Source organism: Lepidochelys olivacea, assembly GCF_965140295.1.
Source record: "Lepidochelys olivacea isolate rLepOli2 genome assembly, chromosome: 14".
NCBI classification, from domain to species: domain Eukaryota; kingdom Metazoa; phylum Chordata; order Testudines; family Cheloniidae; genus Lepidochelys; species Lepidochelys olivacea.
This window is the reverse complement of record NC_140424.1, coordinates 17,658,865-17,684,602: the sequence shown is the minus strand read 5'-3', so window position 1 is coordinate 17,684,602 and position 25,738 is coordinate 17,658,865. Positions and strand designations below refer to the sequence as shown.

Genomic DNA, 25,738 nt, shown 5'->3' with positions numbered 1-25,738 from the left:
AAGAGTATGAACACTGTATGTGGGAAGTGATTGTGCATTGCCCGGGGAGGGCAGGGTGGTGGTGTAACTATTTACTATACACACCTAATGTGCAAACAATGAGTGGGAACCCCCAGCTGTTTGACTTTCCTTGGGCTGTGTCTCATTGGTGTTACAGCTTACTGATGAAAACATCTTACTTGGTTCATAACACAAGAACAAGGAAGCATTTACTGAACTCTAAAGGTGGCATATTTTAAACTGATAAAAGGAAATACTGTTAATTCATTGCCACAGGATGGTGTGATTAGCAAAATCTAACCACTGTAATGGATAGTTAAGATTAACTGTTGTAACTAAGCTAATCTTAACAAATTTGAAAGGGAGGGATATGAATCCCTTTGCTTCAGGATTTAGAACCTGTCTTAACAATGCGGGGTTAGGAGACCTGCATGGCAGTCACTTTATCTCACAGCTAGTGGGGAGGTGTTACTCTGAAGCGTTTGCTGGGGGCTATTGTAAGAGCCCTTCTTTCCATAACCAAGACCTTGCCATACTTGTAGCGAATGCAGGCCTCAAAGTGGCAGCACAAAGTTATTTGAAAGGGCTCAGTGGAAGAATTTTACTTGAGTAGCTGCAAACAAGAAAAATTCCAACTAAGAGTGCATTGAGGACAAACCCATGAGCTGGTGTTTGGGAATGTGATACAGCTGGTTGCTGGAACCTGGTCAGCTAGTGCCTGTGGCCTGATTTTAATGTGGAACATTACACGCAGACAAAAGCCAATGCTTTGGCAATAGTGGCTTTAAACGCAGATGTGATGTGCTGTGCACCAGCAGGTGACCCCACAGTTGCAACAGGGAGCACAGTGAGCTGTTTCTTCAAGCTCCGAGCACAGACAAGCATACACCGCCCCCCCCAAAGAGGCAGGTTATACCCAACAGCCCCCTCGCTCCCTTGTATGTCTTTTAAAGGATAGGGCTGCTGCACCAAATGGAGCTCAAGGCTGCCCCCCTAAGATCAATGAGCAACCCACATCAACTGCAGGGCTCAGACCACTCAGTCTTGTACAGCACCAGTTATTAGCACATTAGTAAACAAGCAAGTCTCCATCTTGACATAAATCAGTCATCCTCTCCTGAGCCCTGTAATTACTGTGGGCCATAGCACCCTGTTAAGCAATGAGCCTGGCATGTGCTCCATTTTAAGAGGCTCTTGATGGGGGACTTTTGAGCACCCGTTGTGGGAGAGGGGTTCTAGGGCAGTGAGCCAGAGTCTGTCAAACCCCTTCTCTAGCATTTTCCATAAACCAGGTCCAGACATTGGTCCCATCTGGAAAAGGGTAGCCAGGTATGGTCCAGCATCAGGAGTCCACTATACTGCATAGGCCCAACTTTCAAAGCTGCTGAAGTCACTGGAGGGCCAGGTGCACAGCACCAATGGCTGTCTCACAGGGTATGGCTACACACCATTCTGCACCTGAGCTCTAGCCCAAGTGGCAACTTCAGAGCTCTGTCTATACAGCTGCAGGCTTGCACAAACCCTGCATCTCTCACCCTGGCCTGCAAGGTTTGCTCCAAAGTGCTGTGTGGCCATAGCTACAGTCAGTGAACAGCTAGCTGTGTAGTAGGAGCAAGGGAAGCTGTTTCAGTTAAAGGGTGTTCAAGCTCCCCGCACCTTAATTACGCTAAGTAACTAAGCTTGTGGTTCAGCCTGAGCTGTGACTGGTGTAAGTGGGGAATCAGGCAGCCTATCATGCTGACCAAGACCGTCATAATTTTTATGATCATGTTGGTTTACAATTGTGAAAAGGATTAAGGGGAACCCATATGATGAAACTTCAGTTACAGCAGGATTATTAAAGCAACCTTTGCCTTGGGAAGACAGGCAGTGGGGGTAGAGGGGAGGGAAGTCTCTCTTTTTCCTGTTTTTTGAATGTGAACACTCAAGGGGAAATACAAGATCAAAGTAGACAGGATCACTCCCTTGTGGTTTCATGCACCAGGATGGGTAGCAGCTGTGTAAGGCATAGTCTTGCACCAGTGTTTGTGAGATTAACAAACAATATCACAGGCCCCTGCCCCGCAATTTCACACTCAAGGAGAACAACTATACTGATGTAAGTTACCTTTACATTGGAATAACCATTTTAGTGAAAAAACAAATCACATCCCTAACCAAAACTTTTGGTAAAACTTAGACCAGCTCTAAGTTTACCACCAGGTGGCAGGCAAGAGATATTCTTTGCTTTAGAATCTTTATTTAAAATTTATCTCAGCTTTTTTTTTGCAAAAGACTTATTACAACTGATGAATGACAGTCTTCATAGGTCACTCTTGTGACAAAAAAGTGCAGGGTGGTGAATGGAAGAAACCCCTATTACTGAACTTGTTCAGGTAGCAAACAATTTCAGTTTGTGATAAATGAGTCGCATTCATGTATACATGCCCATTTGTACTTAGTTTTGTTTCTTGAATGAACTCTGTCTCAAAGAAAGCCTTTTGTGAGCCACATCTACTACATCAAAAACACGGACTATATTGCAATGCATTGGATCCGCTGGTAGAGTAGCTACTGCTCCAAACCTGGAACAAACGATTTGGAGGCTATTTCCTCTCCGGTGAAAGCACAGAAATAGTTTCTTTATATAGTGACAGATTTATTAGCGCTGTTTTATAACATGATATCCAGCTTTAACTATCATGGTTCCTCTTGGCTATTCACAATGCAGGTAGCCTGCAATACTAGAGGAAGATGGGCTGCAGGGTAATTCCTCTGAGAAGCTGGTTCCTATCCCACTGTGTGAACTTCCTTTTGGAAAAAAGTCAACCCCTCCTTTCCAATACAGCTTGTCCTTGCTCTCTAGGTCCTATGCTTTGCTTGGAAAACCCCATTAGTTTGCAATGACCAAGCCACATCTTGAAATAGGAAAGGTAAACCACAGCAAGAACTGAAGAGTACTCTTGTTGCCAGGCCTGTGGTAGCACTGCAGAACCCCACTGGGAGACACTTAGACCCTTCAGCAGTTTCCTCTGTACATTACACCTGATTCCAAAGATTGCAGTTGCTACAGAGTCTGAGCTTTTTGTTTTTCAAACAGTTCACATTTATTATTGATAACAATAAAAAAATCTTTTAAAGACTGTTTCTTATTACCAGCAGTGAGGTAATATGTTTACAAAACATTTACAGAATTTGATATGCAATTCATGAATATGGACAAGAGGGCAGGGAAAGGACATTGGTTACACAGGGGAGAAAAGCCAACAGAATGGTCAGTGTGTTGGCAGAAACGAAGAACAGCAATATCACATGAAAAAGGGGAGACCAAGAGTTTTAAAATTAATCAGGTCTATTTCAAACTGCATAAGTCAGTCCTATTTGCCATAGCACTTCACTAAGAGGAAACTTTATCTTGCTTTTCTGGTGTATTAACCCCTCAACTGTTTGTGCTATCATGTGCTTTGAGTTTTTAAAAAGATGTATTCGACTTTGAGAAAACCCTCAAGTGCCACTAACTAAAAAAAACCCAAGAGATCTTCAGCCTTGAAAAGTGGCTGTAACTCAGAAAGGTCTACAAAGCCAGACACCTCAGGGCAGATGTGGATTGTTGAATGAAGCGGTTTCTTTACAGCTGTCAGCAAAATCGCCATCTGAGAAAGAGAGAGAGAGAGGGGACCATCTTCAAGGTAGAGCCCTTAGAGGGGAAGTGCCCTTTGGCAAGAGGCACAAATGTCACTAAGTGAGTTAACGGTATAGTGCCTTTTCCGGCATTAGCTCCTCTGTGTCTGGGAACACTGGCTCCTGTGGATCAAGTATCAAACTACCTCTCTTCAAAGGAAATATCAGTAAGCAGGATTATAGGTGGTTTATACAGCACAGTCCATATACAGTACATACACTGGCTATGGACCTGTTTAACATCTGGGCAGTAGAGTTCCTTTGTTTGCCCCAGCACTAGTTTGCCAATATTCTTGGCAGCCAGGGTGAGAATCCCACCCTGCCTTGGGATTTGAAAGCGAATTTTACCTACTGCAAGTTGAAGGTGCCTGACTGGGTTGATCAAGTGCAGGAGGGTGTGTTTTTCAGCATAGTTAAGCTGATTTATTAATACTGAGCTTTTATCATCTTTGTTAGGAACACTCCAAGCTGACATTGGCTTGCAAGTGTTGTGCTTCACATCCGTTTGTTTTTTCCACAAACTGGGATGTACAAATACTGTGCATTTTAAAATGTTTACTCAGAATTTCTCAGGGCTCAGCTTTCTTCAAACAGGGCAGCCTGTTATCTTAAATAAACCCCTAACATGCAATACTTCAGCAAATGTTTCCCCATGAGCAAAAACAAGGCTATTGCAGCCCTTGTAAGATCTTATCCAGCTAGCTATTAATGGTTGTAGCAATACAGCAGCTTACTCCAACTGGAGGAACAATTTTGTTTTCTAGCAGGGGAAAGGCCTTCGACCAGTGGTCTAAATAAGCAACTTGTGCTGGGTTCCAAGCTGTAATCTCGTGTAATGCCAGGAGACATATCAAATATTAACATTCTGAATGCTATGTTTTTAGCTCACTTATCAAAAAAGTGTTTACTCAACATTTACACCTTCTGTGTACCTTGGGGATTCAGTAGCTACTTGCTTTGGGGTAAAGAACCTGAGCGAACATCAGGTGAGTCCCCAAGCAAGCAGGACAGCATGGGACCTATGTATTAGAGCGGAAAAACATAATCCAGACAAGAACTTCACCACTGGTGATTGCAACAATGAAAGCAGTAGCCTAGGCAGGATTGGATGTTTTTTATGGTGATAAAGATCCTACTGCCCTGTTTTGTTATTTACCACCCATGGAAGCTGTCAAGTTCTGCTTTTCCTAGCGTACATGAGGCCAGAAAGGAGAATTTGAGGAAGAGCAAGTGCAGGAAAGGTTAATTGCTGTAGCCACGCTGCCTCCTGACTGATTTAAGGAGCAAGCCTAATTCTGCTTTGAGGAATGTGTTCACCTACACTCCTAGCATAAAGCAAATCCCAGTAAAAATGAGCGCTTCTGGAGGGTAACAGGTAAGTGCAGTGGGTAAAAGGTGACTCCAGAACGAAGTGAGAAATAAACCAAGGACCCAATCTGGACCAGCCTTTGGGTCATGGTGCGGGAGAGCCTGCTCTCTGCCTCTCTCCTCCCCACCATCAGTGCTTAAAAAATAAGTTCAAGGAAAGGGCTACATTTGCTTTTAGCCCCCTAAGAGTATGTCTACACAGGAATAAAAAACCCACAACTGGCCCAGATCAGTGGACTTGGCCTTGAGTCCAAGAGCTGGGACCCTCTGCCCTCCCAAGGTCCAGCTACAGCCTAAGCTCTGGGAGTCCAAACATCTACACAGCAATTTTTCAGTGTAAGAGAGTCTGAGCTGGCCGTGGGTTTTTTATCCCTGTGAAGATATATCCTAAATGTCCAGAGTTGGGACGCCCCAACAATGTGCACATGCAAAAGGTATTAGTGTTAGTGGCTTACTCGCAACTCTGCTGTAATGACTTTCCATGTGCACGGGCCAATAGCCAGGACCTGCTTTCCTTGGTCTCTTAAACAGCAGTGCGAGTGAGTGGCAGTAGCAGGAGAGCCTGCAGCAGCTGGAAGATCACAGGCTATTCCATAATGTGGCAAGAAGGCAGGAGCCTTGTGTTTGCTTTCTAATGCACTATGGAATATTTCTGGTAGGATTGGTTTTGCTTTTTATCATCTACAGGCAATTTTTTTAAAAAATAATTCTTAATCAGCACATTGATTACTCTTCTCCTTCCAAGAGAGCCCTTATATTTTACAGTTAGGATTTGTGCAAGCACGCTTACAAAAATCTATGGCTGAGTTAGGGGCTAGGGTTAAAGTTAAAGAGACTGTCTGTCAGCTCGAACTTGAACAGAAACACGACGTTTAAAATTCAAACAGCTACTTTACGATTTATAAAAGGGTTTTGTTTTTTGCAAGTGCCACTTGGATACGCTGTACTGCAGTCAGCTGCCAGAGATGAGGGTCCAGCCACGTCATCCATTTGCTTTTCGCCTGCCATGGCACTACCTGGAAATCATGGAGCTGGAGTGGGAGTGGCTGGAAGAGGTTGTGGCAGCGCTGAGCTGGGAGAATCCACTGTGGCTTGATTCAAGGCTGGTCATAGAGCCTCTGCAGTGAGAGAGAAGGTTCAGGCTTCAGAAGAGGAGATTTAAGTTCTGCTATGCATCTTCAAGTGCTATTTACTACTCAACCTAAAGAACCTTCTATAACCTTAGTGTCAGCACGCAGAGGCTCTCATGTGTAACAAGAAAAAATACCATCTCTGGGCACCACAATTATATTTTCGGAGAAATCTGATGCACTTGATAGTGAGACTTCGAAGTAGTCGCAGCTAAGCATAGTACTGGTGCGTCCTTTAGTCTTAACTTGCATCAACTTTTAAGTAAGAATCCAGCAAGTCTGCTAAATCAAGTAGTGTTTCTGTGATATGGGTTAAGTCTTCAATAGCAACTAAGATGAGACCAACCAATTCACTTTCTCTTGTGGCGTACGCTAGTTATTTTCCAGGGCTACCTTCTATTTAGTCTCATCGGGCTTTATTTGCTTTATAGATTCTTTAAGTACAGTACAAGTCCACACAGCGTGCTTTCTAACCAAGGCAACTACAGCAAAGAATTTTGATTTTTCTTTAGTGGACTTGGCTTCTGATATTTGTACCAAGGTATTATGAAGCCATAAAGCAAAAAGTAAGCTGGCCACAAAAAGAATGCTTGACATTGAGACCTTGACCAGACATACCTGAAATCTTCTGATCCTAGCACCTCTGTATAGTACATCACTTTGCACTTATGAGAGGAGACCTGTAGAGATGCCAGTACATCATCCACACGAGGCAGGTTGGTTGTAGCACAGGCAGGCATGCTGTGAAACTTCCATTGAAGAATATAGAAACCAGGCCATCTGGTCACATGAGACCCCTGGAAGCAGCAACAACAAATGGAAATAAACTTGTTAATACAATGTCAAGCTTTTGCATGTTGGAGTGAAATTTATTGTTCAGATAGCAGGAGACTGCCAGCATGCATGCAAGTGTTTTCAAATGCTGACATTGCAGCTCCTCTGCCCATTAATGTTACTGGCCAGCCAGACTTTCCTGATACAAGGGGCCAACAAAAGTTACATTAGAAATTACAAACAGACCTTCTCACCTCTCTTACTGCTGAGGTGTTCAAAGTAAAACACAAGGAACTTAAAATCAAGACCTCAGCTCTCACGAGGTAAATTACTTGGGACCATCATGATCATCTTAGTCTGACCTCCTGTACACCACAGGCCACAGAATCTCACCCACACACTTCTGTAATAGGCCCATAGCCTCTGGCTCAGGTGCTGAAGTCCTCAAATCTCGATTTAAAGACTTCAAGTTACAGAGAATCCACCATTTACTCTAGTTCAAATCAGAATGTGACCCAGGCTGCAGAAGAAGGTGAACCCCCCCCCAGGCTCTCTTCCAATCTGGCCTGGGGGGGGGGATTCCTTTCTGACCCCAAATATGGTCATCTGTTAGACACCGAGCATGCAGGCAAGACCCACCAGCCAGACACCTGGAAAAGAATTCTCTGTAGTGATTCAGAGCCCTCCCCCTTGTCATCCCTGGCTGATGGAGATATTTGCTAACAGCAGTCACAGATGGGCCATATAACATTGTCAGCAATATCACACCACCCCCTCCATAAACTATCAAGCCCTGTCTTAAACAAGTTAGGTTTTGCCCTAACTACTCCCATTGGAAGGCTGTTCCACAATGTCTCTCCTCTGATGGTTAAAACCTAAAACTTATGGATGGCCAGTTTACATTCATTTGTTCTTGTACCAACACTGACCCTTAACTTAAATAACTCCTCTCCCTCGCTGATATATTTATAGACAGCAATCATATCTCCCCTCATCCTTCATTTGGTTAAGCCAACCTCCTTAAGTCTCCTCTCATAAGGTAAATTTTCCATTTCTTGGATCATCCTAGTAGTCCTTCTCTGCACCTCTTTCAGTCTGAATTAGTCTTTCTTAAACATGGGAGACCAGAATTGCGCACAGTATTCCAGATGAGGTCTCACCAGTGCCTCATATAATGGTATTAACACTTCCCCATCTCTACTAGAAATACCTTGCCTGATGTATCCTAGCATTGTATTAGCCTTTTTTCATGGGTGCTTCACATTAGCAGCTCAAAGTCATCCTGTGATCAACCTATATGCCCAAGTCGTCTCCTGTCACATCCACTTTATAGCAAAAAAAAAAAGTGTGGTGTTAGTCTCTAAGTGCATGACCCTGAACTTTGTACTCTTAAATGTCATCCCATTTCTATTACTCCAATTTTCAAGGTTTTCCAAATCATCTTCTCTGATATTATGGTCGTCCTCCGCACTGGTATTATCTCCCACCTTTGTGTCATCTGCAAATTTTATTTTAGTGAGCAGCTGTCTCTCAAAGCAGCGAAGCTAACCACCCTGCAATGTCCCCATCTTACAGGTGAAACTGAGGCACGGAAGAGGTTACGGCCAGTATTTTCCAAATTTGGACACCTCAAGTTAGACAACTTGAATAAGAAGCTGGATTTTCACAAGAAATCAACATCCATAGCTTCCAGTCAAAAGCAGCTGTGGGTGCCCTATACCTCTGAAATTCAGGCCACTTTGTTTAAGTACATAAATATAGCATTAGCAGCCTAAAGTTTGGACCTAAGTGTCACAGCCCAGAAGAGTCAGGAACAGAACCTCTGAGTCTCAATTTCCAGGCCCCATCTCTAAGCAGAGAATACCTCAACCTCCCCTAATGCAGACATACATTGCTTGGCTATCCTCATTTCAGAAAGCAACACCATCAAGGCTGCTCGACTAAGAATGTGACTTACTGGCTGCTTTTGGATTCAGGTGCATTTATGGTTTATATGTATTCCTTCAGTCTTGCTTGTCAGCTTGGTAAATGGGATCAGCTACTAGGGAATAAACAATAGCTACCTTTCACTCTCCACAACTCCATCACAAGGATGCAAACAAACATGCCAGGCAGACAACGAGCCCCATTGCTGATGATCTGCTGAGAGCAAAAGATAAAGCCTTGCTCTAACAGCATAATTAATGATCTTACCTGCACACTCTCCCCTTCCTTGCAGATAAGTGGGGACTCCACCATACTGTAATCACGCCCTAACTGCCAGACTTTATCGATCAGCTGTACGTTGTTCCCCCCAGGAGATGTAATGCTGTGAGTGCCCAGAGAGTCCTTTTTAGGGGGCTGTGGCACTCTCTTGGAGTGATAGATGTTAAAAACAACGTCACCTTTGCACACATCAAAATCCCATGTGATCACAGATGAGGCATCCACAATCTGAATGAAAATCTAGGGAGAGGAGAAGAGTTAGATTAGACAATAGCAATATGCTCAGTAAAGGCTGAAATTCTTACTAGGAAAGAGAAACCGCTGTAGGTGGGCTCTCGATTGATTTTGACTATTACGAGTGCTCTAGAATAGATACAAATTAACTCTCATTTATCATATCACCTTCTCTGAGATCAGAGCTATGAGAGCTTTCATGAGCAGATAGAGCCATTTTCTATCTTCTCTTTTTGTGGCCTTTATTGAAAGCCTTAGGTTTTTTTTCCCTAAAGCTGTGTTCTCATAAGCAGAGATAAACAGATATCCATGCTCCTCCTACCGCAACAGGACTTTTGGGGAATGGGCTAAAAGGTACCACCTTCAGTAACAAAAGCACTGATGCCATCAGAGCCCTCACATTTGCACTTGGTTAAGCAAGTCAAAGTGCGTGTTTATGATGTACAGAAGGCCCCAAAATCATCTCCCCTCCATCATCACATTTTGAAAGCCTTCAACAAAAGAACATGCAGGATAACAAGTGAAATCTAACTGAAAGGGAAAGTGACTTATTCAGATAATTTTCACATTGTTTTGATTAACTAGTATTTAACACAAATGCTTGAACAAACTGCTAATGGAAAAACTCTTCTGTTGAAGATAAAACTACCCATGCCCCTTCTATCAGGGTCTAAGAGACTGCATTCTGCAAGTCTGGTCTTCCAAGAATGATCTCTAGCAAAACAGGAAAAAAAAAAATCAAACTCTTGCTCTTGATATTTCTAAGGTTAAAAAGAGACAAAACCTTTCTGGCTCATTTATACATATTAAATCACCAAGAGAGGTCACAAACAGCTGTTTTCTATTTGCAGGTCATATATTAAAAATATTAGTTCACTTAGTGAAACTCATTGAGACGCAAAGCTCAGGCCATCTAAAGTGCCTGGTTCTTTAAAGGTCTTGAAAGGAAATGGAGTAACTTGCTCAGTTCTGAGTTTTTAAAATCTATATTACATGAAGGGGGAAAAAAGTCATCCCACTCATTAAGTGGATAGAGCCAGTAGCATTTTTATAACCTAATAATGATGGTTCATGGGCTCTGGTCAGGGAATGCAATAGAGTAGCCAGCCAGCCTACCTCCTCCACATAAGGGACAGGGAGTCTTAAAAATACCAACACTTACTTCTTCACAAGTTACCCAGATCTTGATTTTGGCTTGCATTACTCATGGCTTCAAGGAAAGATCAAAAGAAGCTTTTGAATTCTGAGTGTTTAGGGAGACCCAAATATCTGCTCTAAACCATTCCAAACTGAGTGACCAGGTTCTAATCTGCTTTCATTTTATACAAGCAAAAAGACACAGGGTGCTAGACCAAGATGAAAGAAGAGGAGTGAGGACTGTAGTTGTACCTCGTGTGGAGCTCCCTTGAAGACACTTGCAGACTGATAGATCGTTTCAGTCCACAGTTTTAGATCTTCATTTTCCAACTCTTCTGCAGTCCGGTACAGAGACTTCGGAACTAGCCCACCCTCGGGAACATCACACTGGAGATTTAAAACAAAGCCATGAAAGCAACAATACAAATCTTCTCCTCCCTGACATGTTTCAGAATCTAAAACATCCTTAAAGCCACATTCTCATACTGGCACCCCCAGAAATAACTCCAATTCTGCAAGAACACTGGAGAATACGGAGAGCTGAGTAATATATGAGCATGACCCTACCTGAACTTGGCCATACAAACCATCTTACAGTTAAAGATATTCTTCAATAAATTCACTACTAAAATTGGTCTATTTTTAATTTTTTGCTAATTTATAAGGATCATCATATCAGAAACAGGTAAAGACCTTGTATATGCAACAGTGTGATATCAAAAACAGCTGTGCAGCTTCTATGTTTATTTATATTCTTAAAGCACTCAGATTTCATCCAGAATTAACCAGAACAAAGAGGAGAATATTGCATTGTTGTCTGCAACAGACAGGAAGCGTTCAGCATTTTGATTTATCTTCTGGTAAGTCACTTTTGCTTATTTAAATAGTGGATTTTGCCAGGTTCATGAATGACTTACATAGTTCTAAATTACATAGAGCAGACTCCCTTCAGTGAAAGCTCCTGCTACTGTAAGTAGCAGCCAGTTGAAAGTAAACACTCTGGTCCAAAATGCCTAGTACATGGTCTTTAAATGGATGACCAGAGCTGCTCGATAGAATTTCCATGAAAGGCAGAGGAGTAAGTTAACAACCATTTACAGAGATTTATAAAGTAAACCTAAAAGGGAAATGCTTTTACACAACCAATTAATCAAATTCCAGCACTTACACGTTACTGTGATATGTTCTATAGAAAAACGTTTGGGGAGAGAGCACCTATTAAACACAGCACAATCCACGTAAAGACAAATGCACTGGCATGTGATATCAGATTGATATATTAAGAAAATCCAACCACATTTTTAGGAGAGATGTTAGAGCTATGAATGTAAGTGATTCCCACAATCAAAAAGGAAGAACACTGTTTTATGAAGCAAGCAAGGACTGAACTGATTTTTTGAGGTTCAATACTTGACTAAGCTGGTAAGCTGTTGACTTCCTATGTACGTGGCCTCAGTTTCTCCAGATACAAAATGGGAATAAATGCTTCCCTACCGCACAGAATACCACAAGGCTTTAAGGACTATACATTGCTCTAAGTTCCCAGGGGAAGTTGTTATATTGAAAAGGTCCTGCTATTGCAATGGTGATCTGAAGGAGGGACAGGAGAGAAGGATAGCAGGACTGGATTCACATTTCACGAAGCAAATTATGAGTTGGAGAGATCTGGAAACACTAAATTTGGTCTCATCTTTGTCCTCCCCATTTCCCTCATGGAGTTGTGGCTCATGATTCAGTTCTGGTTTTCAAATACAGCCTCCAAAAATCTGGATTGGGGACAGGGCAGGGGGTGGTGGGGCTCAGAGAGGACTATGACAAAATAGTGTTCAGGTACCATATCTGAGGAGTTTAACTTGCATCTTTATAGGTGATCTGAAATAATTTTCTTAAAAATATGAAGCTAGAAAACCTAAATCTTTAATATGTAGACAAATATTTTAATTTTAAAAGACTTCAAAAACAAGTTCAGGTTTCTAATGGTTGGTTTCTCACACAACAGTGGAGAATGTCACAAATGATGCAGAAACTAAGGATGTAAGGTTCTTTGGTCTATGATATGCAGGAAGTCAGACCTTGTGATAATGGTCCCTTTTGGCCTTAACATATATGGATCTATGAACCTAAACAGTGTGAGGAATGCGTTTCTTCCCTGGGATAAGCAGTATGTGACACAGTGCTACTGCCTTGAACTTGAATCTTGACATGTAGTGGGGGGAAGACCGTTTTAAAATGTATTTATTTATAGGTGCAGGGTATTCCGTTAGTGATTTGCGATCTGTTTTACAGAAACATTCTGTTTCTCTTTTCAAGGTGGATTGCAAAGGCTGCTACTAAAAAGAATCACTCCAACCTCAGAGTCATACAGAAGAGCCAGCAGGAAAATGCTTTATAGCAGAGCGAGACCACACTTAAAGATTATACTTGGCAATCTTTGTTTTGGAGGTTTGGAGGGTGGGGGTTAATGTAAGAGGGAAACAACAAATTGTTACATTAATAATTTAAAATTCATACCATGCACTCTCCACTAAGGAAATCTGGGATAATTTCTTTATCAATGTAATCCAGCAGACCTCCAGGCCCTTGGTAGTCATTTCCTGCATAAATAAGGAATTTCTTTCTGGTGTTGTCATCAATGAATGGACTAACCTACAAACAAAGAAAAACAGAATTGGTCAGGTTCCCAGGTCCTTGAGTAACTTCACATAACACAGGATAAAACAAAATATAATTCTTTTGAAGTACATACAGTAAATGAGTTAAGTTATTCATTTGCCTACACAAACACATTTTTCCTTTTAGGAACTTTTGTTCTAATTCCATAAATAAAGTGTTTTCTAAAAATGGAGTTTCCAGGAGGCAACATTTCCTGTTTATAGCACAGTGAACATCAGTTTTCAAGAGAGCAGTACATGTAAAGTGCATACCAGTATCCAGAGGTAGATGTACAGATACTAGAAGCACAAACATACCAGTGTCCAGAGGACTGGAAATACTCTGGGCGCTCTCAGGATAAGAAGGCGACCCAATGTTTCAGGGTAATTGGCTTCAACCACTTCAATGATTCTTAGTAATGCTTTGACACCAGGTCTCCATAAATGTCGCATATTCAAGCCCTCCAAATCCACCAGACAGGTCCAGGAGCTGTTAATTTTAAAGAGTTTTTTAAGAATCCAATTGGAATCATATTTCATTATTCACACCACAGCATTTGATGGTTTGAGATGAGCACTCAGTTTTGTATCACAGATCTACAAGTTTTGGTTGGTTTTGCAGTTGCCACACTCTTCCTTCATTACACAGCTATAGCAGTCCTCCCACCTCATCTCCACAGTTTGTATTGCCTGTAGATGCAAGAAATTGTAAGATCTTTGGAGCAGAAAATTTTTCTTAACTATAAAGTGCCATGCATGCTTATGACACTATGTATAACGATCACTGTGCTCATTCTCTGATATAGGGCAGGCACGTCACCAAAGGATAGACAACCATTTCAGTCTCCAGTTGAAAGTTCCTACTAGCAAACACAAGACACCATCATAGTGCTTAATAAATCACTGCTGGGGGGTGGGTGGGGAGGAAGAGTACTGGTTCTACACTGGAACTTTAATATTCAGCATACATGTTTCCTAACACAAGTGCATGTTTTAAAAGTGCCACTGCACTTTAAGTCCGCATTTCAGAATTTAGGACTCAATTCAGGAAAACATTCCCTATACAGGACAGTATTAAAACACATCAAGTCAGTAGGCTTTAAGCATGTGTTTCAGTGCTTTCCTAAATCAGGCCCACACCAAGGGGTGTGAATTCAGAGCTCATCCTTGTATATTCATAGCTATGTTGTACTGACTGATTCGAGGCCATTGGAATGACTCCCAAAGACGACATATGAATCACAGTGTTTGTTTGTTTTTTTAAATAAGTAGGTGTTGTATATTTCATTGCTGCCTCTTTCACCTTTACCATGTAAGCATCCTTGGACCACACAAGGCCATAGCAGTACACAGGAAACCCCAGTCTTACACTTGGCTTTTCACTCCTCAAGTCAGCTGGGACTGGGAGTTCTTTGCAATAAGAAGATGAGAAATTGGAGTGCCATACACTGGTAACCCTTTGTAGATTAAGGGGTGGAATCAATAGGCTCTGAAGGGAGTCAAATGCTTTATTATGAAGACAAATATTGAAGTCATTCCAAACCCTGAATTCCTTTTTTGGAGCTGGTAAGAGATTTAGTGAGCAAATCCTATTCCAAACTGGAGCCTGAAAATAAAGCAACTTTGTAGCCAAACTTGAAGAACACCTACACTGCTACATACAAATTCAGACCTCATGTTCTTTCTGAGAAGTAATACAAATTCTCATGTTTCACCTTATAGGCCTGCCAAATACTTTTGTATTCTCTTCACATCGTCTCAGTCCTTCTTCATTTATAGAAAGAACCTACACAAAAGAAAGTGTTGTTTTAGAGAATGTTCTAAAACTGTCAGGTTTGTGGGACTGGGGAGAAAATGCAATCTTCAGAACCTGAGCCTTACAGCAACTCACACTAACCTCAGACCAGTGTACAAGGACGTCTAGTGAAGACATGCAACAGTGGATTTAGGAGTATTATTGAGTGCAATAACTTTTAGGAGAGCTATAAGAAGAAGATTACAAAACATACAAGCATCCCATTTTAGTGCTTGAATACAATGGTGAAGAATTCTGTACAGAATCTTAGGGCCCACCTTTTCCCTCAGAGGCAAATGAACATCAGAAAGGCATTCCGTATATTTTGTGGAGTAGGACACTTCTCTTTAGTTGAACAGTGTCAACAAATTCTTTATTTCTATGAAGACACCATTGTTTGTGCAGGATTTCACTCTCAGGTCTCACATTTTTTGGCATAAGAAACTCCCATAGCTCCTCCCTAAACCCCCACCTTCTGCCCTTTGAACCTTTGTTTAATTCCTGATGGAGTGGGAAGCAAAGGCTCCCCTCAAAAAAATTAAGATAATTACCAAAAAAGACTTGGAAAAAAAACCCCATGGCTTAAAGTTAGACAAAGCTAAGTACATGGATATAGCACCACCAGAAAGAAAGTGTACAACCACCAAAGGTGGGTGCTGGCTTGTGATCATGGCAATTACTGCTGCCAGTATGCTTCTTTAGAGCTTGCCTGTTCTGTACTATTTTGAAAGCTGGGTACATCAGCACTGAGAATCCCACTAAATTCTTCAAAGAAACTGAATTACAGGCAAGTCATTTTCCTTTAAAATAAATATTGCATCCAAGACTATGGGTGGGGTGTATTTTATAAATAAAAAATAAATAGGATACTCATACAATACCTAGGAATGCATTTCTTGCCCTGTGTACATGTGGAAGCTTAAGTTTCAAGCACTATACAAACTAGATAAGAAGCTGTGATAATGTCTCAGCCCAGAACTATAGTAACTGTCAAACAACTGACTTTCTGCCATCAGTCCACAGTTTGAAAGAATATTAAAATGAACCATTCAGGGAGGTTTGATCTGTTCAAACTGAGAACAGATTGCTAAAGCATATAGAAAAATATCTACTATGTGCTGATCATTCTGGTGTGGCAGGAAACTGCAAACTTTAGAACAAATTTGTTAGTAATAAACAAGTCATTTCTTAAGCACTTACATATCGCAGCAAGGCTTCTTCCCCAAGAGCTCGCACTAAGCCTTTGGTATCCATCTGTCCCAACCTCAACACATACAGAGGGCGCCCATCTGAAGAGCAAGAGATGCTAAATTAGTATTCTCTGTTAAAGTTTTAAAACTAAATCCGTGTCTTTGTTGTCAAAAAGGTGTGTTTTTACAGTGAGACAGCTAACTCAATTTCACTATCTTGCTGTAAAATTCTAGTGAAGACAAAGCAGTGTAGTTTTACTTTAATATAGCCAGTTGAGGTCAACCCCAAGTTGGGGAGTATAGTTTTGACCTACTAGCTACATTGAAATAAGAACTACCAATGAATTGTTTGTACTAGTATTTTACAGTGAAATGGCTCATTTGAATTCACTATCTCACTACAAAAACAAACCTTTTTTGACAGTGAAGACAAAGCCAAAGTGATTTTGATTAATTAAGACATTTCATTGTACTTGACGAGATTTGTGGACAAAATCTGCCCCCAGTGTAGCCAAGAGAAGAAGGATAGATTATTGGTCCAATATTTTTCCTGATATCACAGATCTCTGGTCAAGACTAGAGCCTTAAATCATTCTCTCACAAGGACACTACCCTGGATATCGCCCAACAAGCCTTTAGAAAGATTACTGCATTAAAGTGAACAACAATACCGCAGAATCAACTCTCCAGATCAATGCTTTATTTGCTAAAATAATGGTGGGTATAATTTTGGGGCCTTTTAACAAACAGCTATTCCCCCACATATTATGTGGGGCTGGCACACACCCTCCTAAATGCTGCTTAAGACTAATGAGGGCAAGTCTGATCCAGAGACAAGTTTCAAATGGGATCCTTACATTCAAGGACTCGCCTCTTTTGTTTGTTGAGATTACTAAAATGTCTTCCATGATACATAACAGTCTGAACAAGTACATGGGCTGATTTTTTGAGGACCATAACTGGCATTTTTGGCCTTTCACAGTATCTTAACAGAGCTGTTTATTAGGAACAACATGTGTTAAACTTCTTTATGGGATGGATTTTTAACTCTGTCCTAATCTATTGGAGTATACAAGCATAAATTGCCATCTCTGGCACTGCAACACACCATGACAGACTGCCTTGTTCCTAAGTATTTTGATTCCAAAGCTGTCTGTTGTTTAAAGGCTCTCCAAGAAAAAAAGTCACCCTTCAATTAGATCACACCTAAACATGTTTTAAAGACTTTCATTCCAGAGAAAAGGGCAAGTCAGCATGTCTCAGTAGCATGCACGGAAGCCCATTTTGCCAAAAAGATCTTAATCTCAATGCTCAATATCATTTCCTTCTAACATTTGAAAAACTGATACCAATCTGCTACAAGAACCAAACGCAAACAATATTTTTGATAGTCTCCCTTTTAAATAGGTCTATGATTCTTCCCCTCCCAGTGCGAATTGACAGCCAATATAGCGTGAAACACTTGGGAAGTATATGTAGCAAGAGAAGGTGGGGTTTTTTTTGTTTGGTTGGTTTTTTTTTGGGGGGGGAGGGGAAGGATTCCAGGGGATATGGACAAGCTTTGACTATATTGTTCATTATGAAAGTTTTGACCTCTTGATTCTTCTGAAGAGAAGCTTTGATCAACTAATGATCTTCCCGCTTTGTAGTTTTTATTTTTTAATGGAAGCACCTATACATTGACCCAATGTTAATTCTCCTTTCAAAGGGCAGTTGTTTAAATTTTTAGCAGTTTGATTTAGCCAACCTAGGTTCATCTAAGCATCAGAAGATACAGGTCATGTTTATTTATGCAGGCTTTTCTGCAGGACATTATGAAGATAGAAACTCTGTTGAGCCTTGCCCTTAAAAAGTTAACGTTAAATATCTAAACTGAAGAATGAATTTATCACTTTGCTTAACAGATTCAAAATCAAGACAAAAAAATAAGTTGTAGAACTAGAAACCCAAGCTGTTCAGTCTGCAGATACAGTAGTAGTGTCTTGGAGTATAAAGATTCTACATACTTATGGAGTTACACAGTTAAGTGTTAAAATAAAATTTTCACTAAAAGCAGAGATCACACATTCTTTTTGGAATGTACTATGCAGGTTTTAGAGCACTATATAAGAAGCTGTTAAGTTTTATACAAGAACTACAAAAATCCCTAATTCATAATTTATTAACCTACCCCACCCATATGATGCATGAGGGAAGGCTGTATAACTGGGAGTGTTTTCTTCTTAACCCTGCAGCCACATTTTATAACTCACTAGGGTTTTGTTATTTAACAGTTCTTTGCTTGAGGCTCTCATCAAAATAAGAACTACTCAAATGCACAGGAGAGCCACACTGATCGTATGAGTGTTTATGAATTTATGCTCAAGTAAAATGGATAGCTTTCATTCGTTACCATCTATCCTAGAGAGCATGTTTCATAGCTGCTGCTCTCTGACTTGCCCGTGATTAGTGTTCTTCAAAAATGCCTTGACCTGAAGAAAGAGCTCTGTGTAAGCTCAAAAGTCTGTCTCTTTCACCACCAGCAGTTGGTCCAATAAAAGATATTATCTAAAGAATCCACTCAGCTGAAGCTTGGAACACACTTTGCATGTGCGAGAGGAAGGAGGGGAACTGGTAAGGAGAGATTTAAAAGTAACCTATCCCCAGGCTTTAAAGTGGTAACATTAACAGATTTCAAACTGAGAAACTGTCTGCAGTTTACATGTTGGCAAGAGAGCAAAAGGAAATTCAAGGATAAGACCAAGAGTTCAAAACACAAGATTGAAGACCCTCTGTCTCACTCAGGAAAGTGGACATACTATAATCTACCAACAACCTTCAAACTTATCTGTTTCCTTCCTAGTTATTGGTGAGACCCTAGATGTATGGAAGAGGGAAACAGGAAACAAAGTCCCTCTCTTAAAAATCTAGGAACACATCCCCAATTTCCTTCCTAAAATCTGTACAACTCACAGGGTTGATGGAGACCCATCCATGCACTCACCTCAGCGTTGCAGTGGTTAAGCCTACCTTCTCTCCCTCATGGCCACTATTAATGGTAGCCTGCTATTACTAGCTGCCTCCTGTACTATTTCATATGCTTACAGTAGCAGGAAGGGCTAAAGGGAGTAGTGCTGGGTAGCAGGTAAAGGACTAATCAGAGCACAGAAGGCTTGCAGTCAGATTACTCTCTTTCCAAGATGAACAACTGGATAGAAACCCTCCCTCCAGTTACAAGTACGGTGAGGGAGAGGGATTCCACAACTTTTCAGCAAGACCAATACACAGCAGGGGCAAGCTGGGTGGTGTCTTTCAGCAGCTGGGCCTGAATCCTTAAGTTCTGGGGATGTGTCCATAACCCATTACACAGAATAAAGAAGAAGCTGTTTTCTTCTTAATGAACCTGCTCTATTTTGTGTTTGTAACACCACAATTCCTATCACTGAAACTGTGATGCCAAATATTGGCTACACTATAAGCAAGTGTCTGACAACAGAAATAAGCTGATTAAAAAGGTATGCTTATTTACATACATCTTTTAACCACCAACCACAGGAAAGTAATTAATACTCAGCATTTTTATAGCCCCTTTTACCCAGCTAACTCAGAGTGCTGTAAAATATGATAAATAACTCACAACAGCTCTGTTGAGTAGGTTTACCAATTTTACAAATGTCTCAGAAAAGTTAAGTGATTTGATCAAAATTACAATCAGAGCTAGGAACAGGACCCAGGAGCCCTGTCAGTTTGCCTGCTCTCACTTGCAAACCACACTAACTTAACTGCACTTAAGTACAACATAGTATGAAAGTAATACCCACACTCTCAAACCACACATCTGGCAGGCGTTTAACAAAAAGTTATTTAATTCAGATTATAAAGTGCCCATCAGCATCTAGGAATATAAAATGTACCTTTGTCATGGTGATGCCAACCTCCTGCATAGTAATCTTGTAGTACTTGTGGAGGGTTCCAGGTTTCCAGAATATAGTCCACTTGGTGCTGCTTACGCCATGTTAGTGACTGGCAAAGAATCTCTCTGGCTTTGTCAATATTGAAGTCCCGGGCACGCAAGAATCGTAAAATATGTTCATCCTTTGGGATCTATTGGAAAATAATTACTGATTCAAATTTGAAACTTTGTAACAGTCAATTTATATAAACTTGAACGCAAATACACAGATTGGACTGCACTACTAATTAAAGGAAGACAATTAGAAACTTATCAGACCACCACTTTAGGGACTTTTTTTTTTACTTTTTACAAAGACAGCAAAACAAAGTAAGGAGAGAAAAGTGCCCCTTTGGTTAGCTCCATGGTTGCAGAACTTGAATCTCCCACAGGATAGATAAGTGCACTGTTTGCACAGTCACCGGGCCTTCTTAGTTTTTGAACTGATCCCATGACTTACTTCTTGTTCCAAACTCTAAGTAGCAGAAAACTTCTGTTCAAGCATTTACTCTAGGATCCTCCCAAACACTCTGGAACAATGGGCAACCTGTTTTTAAGGTTATAAAAAACCAGGATGATCACGCTTCCTTAATTCACCCCACGCAAATATCTGCGAGCTCTTAACATGTGAAAACTGGGACATTCTATATGTGGAACACAATGCTATTGTATAATTTATGGTTAGATCCCTCTTGGTTATAAAACCCTTCTGCAACAGAGTATGTTTCCACAGGAAATACAAAAGAGACTGGTTAAATTGTGTTTCATAACTTTTAAAATCTTATACAATTTCAAGACTGTTTCAAGAAATGGGGTCATTTTAATACAAGGCAGACTTGTGAAACTGCTTGGCTGTCAGTCCCCTGGGCCGGATTTTTCACATTCTGCTTAATTCAGTCAAATTCATCTTGTGTATTGGGCACTTCTAGTCACCACTTTTAGCTTTCTGTGTTTCAGAGTTTCTTACTTTGCCCTTGTGTGTTTCCTGGAGCCACTGTCGAAGTCGGATGAGGCAGCTTTCCTGCAATGGTGTCAAGTCACCCAGATACCGCTTGATGTAGTCTGCATCGAGTTTGTCTGAAATGGTATTTACACATTATTACAGCAAAAAGAAAAGGAGTACTTGTGGCACCTTAGAGACTAACGAATTTATCTGAGCATAAGCTTTCGTGAGCTACAGCTCACTTCATCGGATGCAGCACACGAAAACTTATCCTCAAATAAATTGGTTAGTCTAAGGTGCCACAAGTACTCCTTTTCTTTTTGTGAATACAGACTAACACGGCTGTTACTCTGAAACCTGTCATTATTACAGCAGTTACTAATTGCTAGGTCAGTTAACAACTGATCTTATGTGCAAGTACTTGTAATGGAAGAACCTGTGTTCTTATTTCCAGTCAATGCTGCTTGTTTGTCAGCCTTAACTATGTTCAGTTGAATTAAAATGATAATGTCTGAACTGTTGGGTCCAAGAAAAAGAAGCTTTAGCTAATATTTTACAAGTGAGTTGCTTTTCTGCTACCAGTTGAAATCCATTTGCAATGGAATGGGGTTGATTTTTGGTGAGCTCTCTACTTCCTTCCCTGGTAATCTAAACTATTGCCCTCGACCAATCCTTAGTGTGATTTTATTTTTTTTTTAAAATGCTGGCCTTTACTTGATCACAGGATCAGCTACCAGCACACTTATCCAGGACCCAGATAGATGAATGCTAAATGGGGGGTGCTCCCAGAACTGGTCAGGACCAACATGAATACGAATGAACCAGAAACTAATGTGAGGGTCCTCAGCAGAGAAGCAGAGCCTTGAATGTGTCTATAAGCATTTCAAATAATCTAGCTAAAAATGAGAAGTCAAACAGGCCATATAAGAGATGCCAAATGTACCATCAGGTGTTCCTGCTGTGGGCTCTGATGGGCTGCTGGAGGTGTTGAGCACTTCTTTATTGTTCAGTCCCTCCTTTGTGACAGCATCTGGTATGTTGACAGCAGGAGAAACTGGCCGTGCTATGCGAGATGTGCTGTTCTCCAATTTATACATAACAGGAGGAGTCCAACGAGGAACAAACGTCATCCCTTCTTCCTCCATCTGCTTCAGGTAATACTCTATTATTTCCTTTCCCTTTGAAACAAAAACATGTTTTAGCCAATACAAATACAAACAGGCCACTTAAATACCAACAGGTCCTTTTTGGAAATGCAACAAAAGGCAGTCGGGCATCCCAAGAGAGACCCCACAGATCCCTTTCTACACACACTTCACAACACCCTGCTCTAAAAGCCATGTAGTTTAGTTTTCTCTGCACAACCAGCCTGTTAAGTAGCAGCAGCTACATTTCAGGATTTAAATCTAACTAGAGCCAGGCATCTTGGTCATGATTGTGTGCTCACCTTTTTAATATTACTGGTGTACTGCTTCATGGCAATCTTTTCCACTGTGCTTTCAAAGCCAAAGAAAGACTTGATATCCAGGCTTGCTGACTGTTCAAAACAGGTCCAATCTTCATTGTCAGGGTGAACCTATTGGTGGATGACAGCAGAGACCACATGCTTTGATTACTCTTTGCTGTACGTTTTCTCATATAAGTATTTGCATAGTCAAAATTCCATATTTAAGTTTGTTTTGTCAAGTGTCCTGTAAATGGAATTTGAAACCTCTGGTCCCTTTGCAAAATGCAGATTGAAAAAGGTAAAGCTTAGTCAACAAGAAAAGAAAGAAACAACCTTCATATGGTCTCTACAAAAGCCATCATGGCACATTTTCCCTTTTAACAATAACTAGGAGGAAAAACACTGTGCTCCAGGCCAGAGGCACAGGATCCGCATATTCACCAGATTTGCGATGCTTCCCTCTTGGATTACTTACTACCAACAATACTGCAACAGATTAGCACCATTTACTACCTAGATAGTGGCATAATTTTTTTTTTTTTTTTAAATCCAGAAAAGTGTTTGTACGACTGAAAGGAGTATGATCTCTATTCTGGTTACCAGCCTGAATGAGCAAGTTTTTACAGACTGTAGAGAATGCCTTCCCCCCCCGCCCTTTCAAACTTCAAATACATTCCTGATTTTCTCCTCTTCTTCTATCATAAGCAGCTGAGAGTGCTGGTAACTGGTTCTAGTCTACACTGCCACCCAAGAGAAAAACAGCAGTCTGGCATCTCCACATCTGAAAGAGAAGTGTGTACGGATTCTCCAGCTTTGGTTCTCAGCTCAATGGCATAAAAAAATCAGACTTGTTCTGACTTTTTATGAGAGAATTATGTCACTGGCCCTTTTAGTTTTTTCCCTTCCCATAACATACTGGAATTTATTTGTTGTGACCATTATTTATATATTGGGTAATATCCCATGTTTGAAACCTATTAAGGTCATTTAGTCTAACCCTGGCTAGAACAGGATTATTCCCGCACTTAATCCAGTTTAGAGCTTAATGTTTCAATAATGGGGCTTCCAACTTTTCCTTTGGAAGCTATTCCACAGTCCAATAGGTTTCATAATGAGTTGGTTATAAAATTGTGTTCCTTCTCATATTCATAGGGTGAGAAAACTGATGTTAAGTGGCTTGAACATCCTACACAAGCATAAAGCACAGAATATGAAGCACAGAAGCATGCTAAAAGAATGTTTCTTTCTTTAGGTACATAGCTAAATCAATAATGGATTTTTTTTTTTTTTAAAGATACCAGGTCTCTTAAAAGGGATCTGGTTTTTAAATTATACTTTTGACTTTACACTTAACCTATCTTTGTTACAAATACAGTACTACCCAAGACTAATATAAAAAGAAAAATTAAAGAAAAAGAGCTTCTCTATTTGAGCTTGATTACCTTGTGCATTTTTCTATAGCATGTTTCTCCTGTTTATTATGGCACTTTCACATGGCAAGGGCAGACAGAAAAATACTTAAATTTTAAAAGTTGCAGTGAGACCCAGGGGCAGATGCAGTACTTGAAACTACTTTTAACTAATATTTTGAAGTTAACTAGATTTCAAAGTTTCCAGCATCCCTTTAAACATGTTCTGCACCCAGAAAGCACTCATTTACGGAAGTGCTGCAATGTAAACGAGTGGCCGCATTTGCTAGTTTGGATTTGACTGCCAAGGTCCATTCCAAGCTTTATTCATACATTACAATTATTTGTGCTTTATTTCATTTGTTTTATATCAGACTAGGAGTATTTTACAACCTATAAAGGAATTGCAAGCATGGCAACAGCTAGCTCTCGGACTTCACTTTTTAAACAAATCTATCATGCTACCAACGCTTTGCGCCAAAAAAGACGTCAGCATCTCAAATAGAAACAGATATGACAGAAAAAAAAATCTAGATTAAAATTACAATCTTGAACTCTTGAATTGTAGCGCACTTGACAATAATACACTTGTAGCACTGGCTAGCACTATGCAGAAAGTGACCAAGTGATGTGCAAGCTTCCCTTCAACACTTCTGCCAGGGCATCATCAATTGTGACATGCCACAACCCTGCTATTACAGACTTTGGCTTCTCACAAGCAGAGTCTGTCAAATGTCTGTCTTTTGTCATGTGGAAATATGTCCAAATGACAGGAAACCAAATTTGCATCAGGGTTTTCACATGTATTGATTACTTTTAACACTAACAGCAACACCCATGGCACAATAATTCATTCTGATTTTTAGGAGGAGCCAAAAAATAATCCAACCTTCGGTTAGGAGTACTGAATGTCAATGCCAACCAAACCCAATCTGTAGAACTGTTAGATTCTCTGTTACTCACTGTGTAACAGCAGTGCTCATTAATGATGACTCTGTTAGAAAAGGTTTCATTGTAGGCCTCTATGTGCAAAGTCCGATCTTGTCTGTTCAAGGAGTTCTTCTGGACAAAGTAAACATAATCTACTCCTGCAATCTGAGAAAGATTACCACAGATTTTGTTAAAAATTTCCATTCTTGTGGGTTGGTATCAAGAAAATTAGAATAAAAGCCATTTTAAAATTGTTTAGTTACCTTTTTTAATAATCGTGGCGCATCTATATCCAGTTTACAACGTCTTTCGATCACATGGATAGCTCCATCCTCACTCTTGAATTCATTCACAGTGTCACTAGCTACAAACATTGGGATTAGAGGACATGTAGGAAATCTTCTTTCATATGCCTGCAAAGATGTATAGAGGAGGAAGAACGAACAAAAGCTTAATCAAGAGTAATTCTATGGACTATACAGATTCTGTCCCTCTTCTCTGACACCATTGTATTTACAAGCCATCGTCTTGATCTTATCCATTTGGTAGGAAAAGCAGGGGCCCTTGCATCTCCACTTTTTTGAAATTACTACTATAGCTGACACCACTAAGAAACAGACTGCTTTCAAGACAGCAAGTTTCGTAGCAAACCAAATATTAGAGTATTTCATGTATAGTCCTGTTTGAGATACATGGTACATTTGACCTAATCCAAGGGTTAATTTAAACAGTGCACAAGAAACACTTTCCCCCCTTCCCTCTCCCCTACCCTCCTGCCCCCCCCCCCTTTTTTTTTTTTGAGGGAAGTGGATAACAATGTGCATTGACCATCCTCCCTTTAACAGGAACAGAACATCTTAAAGAGACCCTTTTATCACAAGAATACCTGAGCACATAATGTGCTGAAGGATTAAAAAACCCATTGTGTAATTAT

General features: G+C 40.5%; 1 protein-coding gene across 14 annotated transcripts in view; it reads right to left on the bottom strand.

The window, feature by feature from the left end:
- Nucleotides 1-3,061: 3,061 nt before the first annotated feature.
- Nucleotides 3,062-25,738, bottom strand: part of SEC14L1 (SEC14 like lipid binding 1) — a 120,078-nt gene continuing 97,401 nt past the window's right edge. For 12 of the 14 annotated variants that reach the window (XM_084647591.1, XM_084647581.1, XM_084647587.1 and 9 more), the window contains 15 exons: nucleotides 25,068-25,217; nucleotides 24,838-24,969; nucleotides 22,466-22,594; nucleotides 21,962-22,196; nucleotides 21,043-21,152; nucleotides 20,038-20,227; nucleotides 16,155-16,243; nucleotides 14,875-14,945; nucleotides 13,478-13,649; nucleotides 13,020-13,154; nucleotides 10,761-10,895; nucleotides 9,126-9,377; nucleotides 6,777-6,955; nucleotides 6,045-6,146; nucleotides 3,062-3,632 (listed from right to left, as the gene is read on the bottom strand). In XM_084647591.1, the coding sequence (XP_084503717.1) occupies nucleotides 3,617-3,632; nucleotides 6,045-6,146; nucleotides 6,777-6,955; nucleotides 9,126-9,377; nucleotides 10,761-10,895; nucleotides 13,020-13,154; nucleotides 13,478-13,649; nucleotides 14,875-14,945; nucleotides 16,155-16,243; nucleotides 20,038-20,227; nucleotides 21,043-21,152; nucleotides 21,962-22,196; nucleotides 22,466-22,594; nucleotides 24,838-24,969; nucleotides 25,068-25,217 (2,097 nt within the window). In that variant the 3' untranslated portion in view covers nucleotides 3,062-3,616. Of the gene's footprint in view, nucleotides 6,147-6,776; nucleotides 6,956-9,125; nucleotides 9,378-10,760; nucleotides 10,896-13,019; nucleotides 13,155-13,477; nucleotides 13,650-14,874; nucleotides 14,946-16,154; nucleotides 16,244-20,037; nucleotides 20,228-21,042; nucleotides 21,153-21,961; nucleotides 22,197-22,465; nucleotides 22,595-24,837; nucleotides 24,970-25,067; nucleotides 25,218-25,738 lie in introns of all 14 variants that reach the window. The other 2 variants (XM_084647592.1, XM_084647584.1) reach the window with 2 other exon arrangements.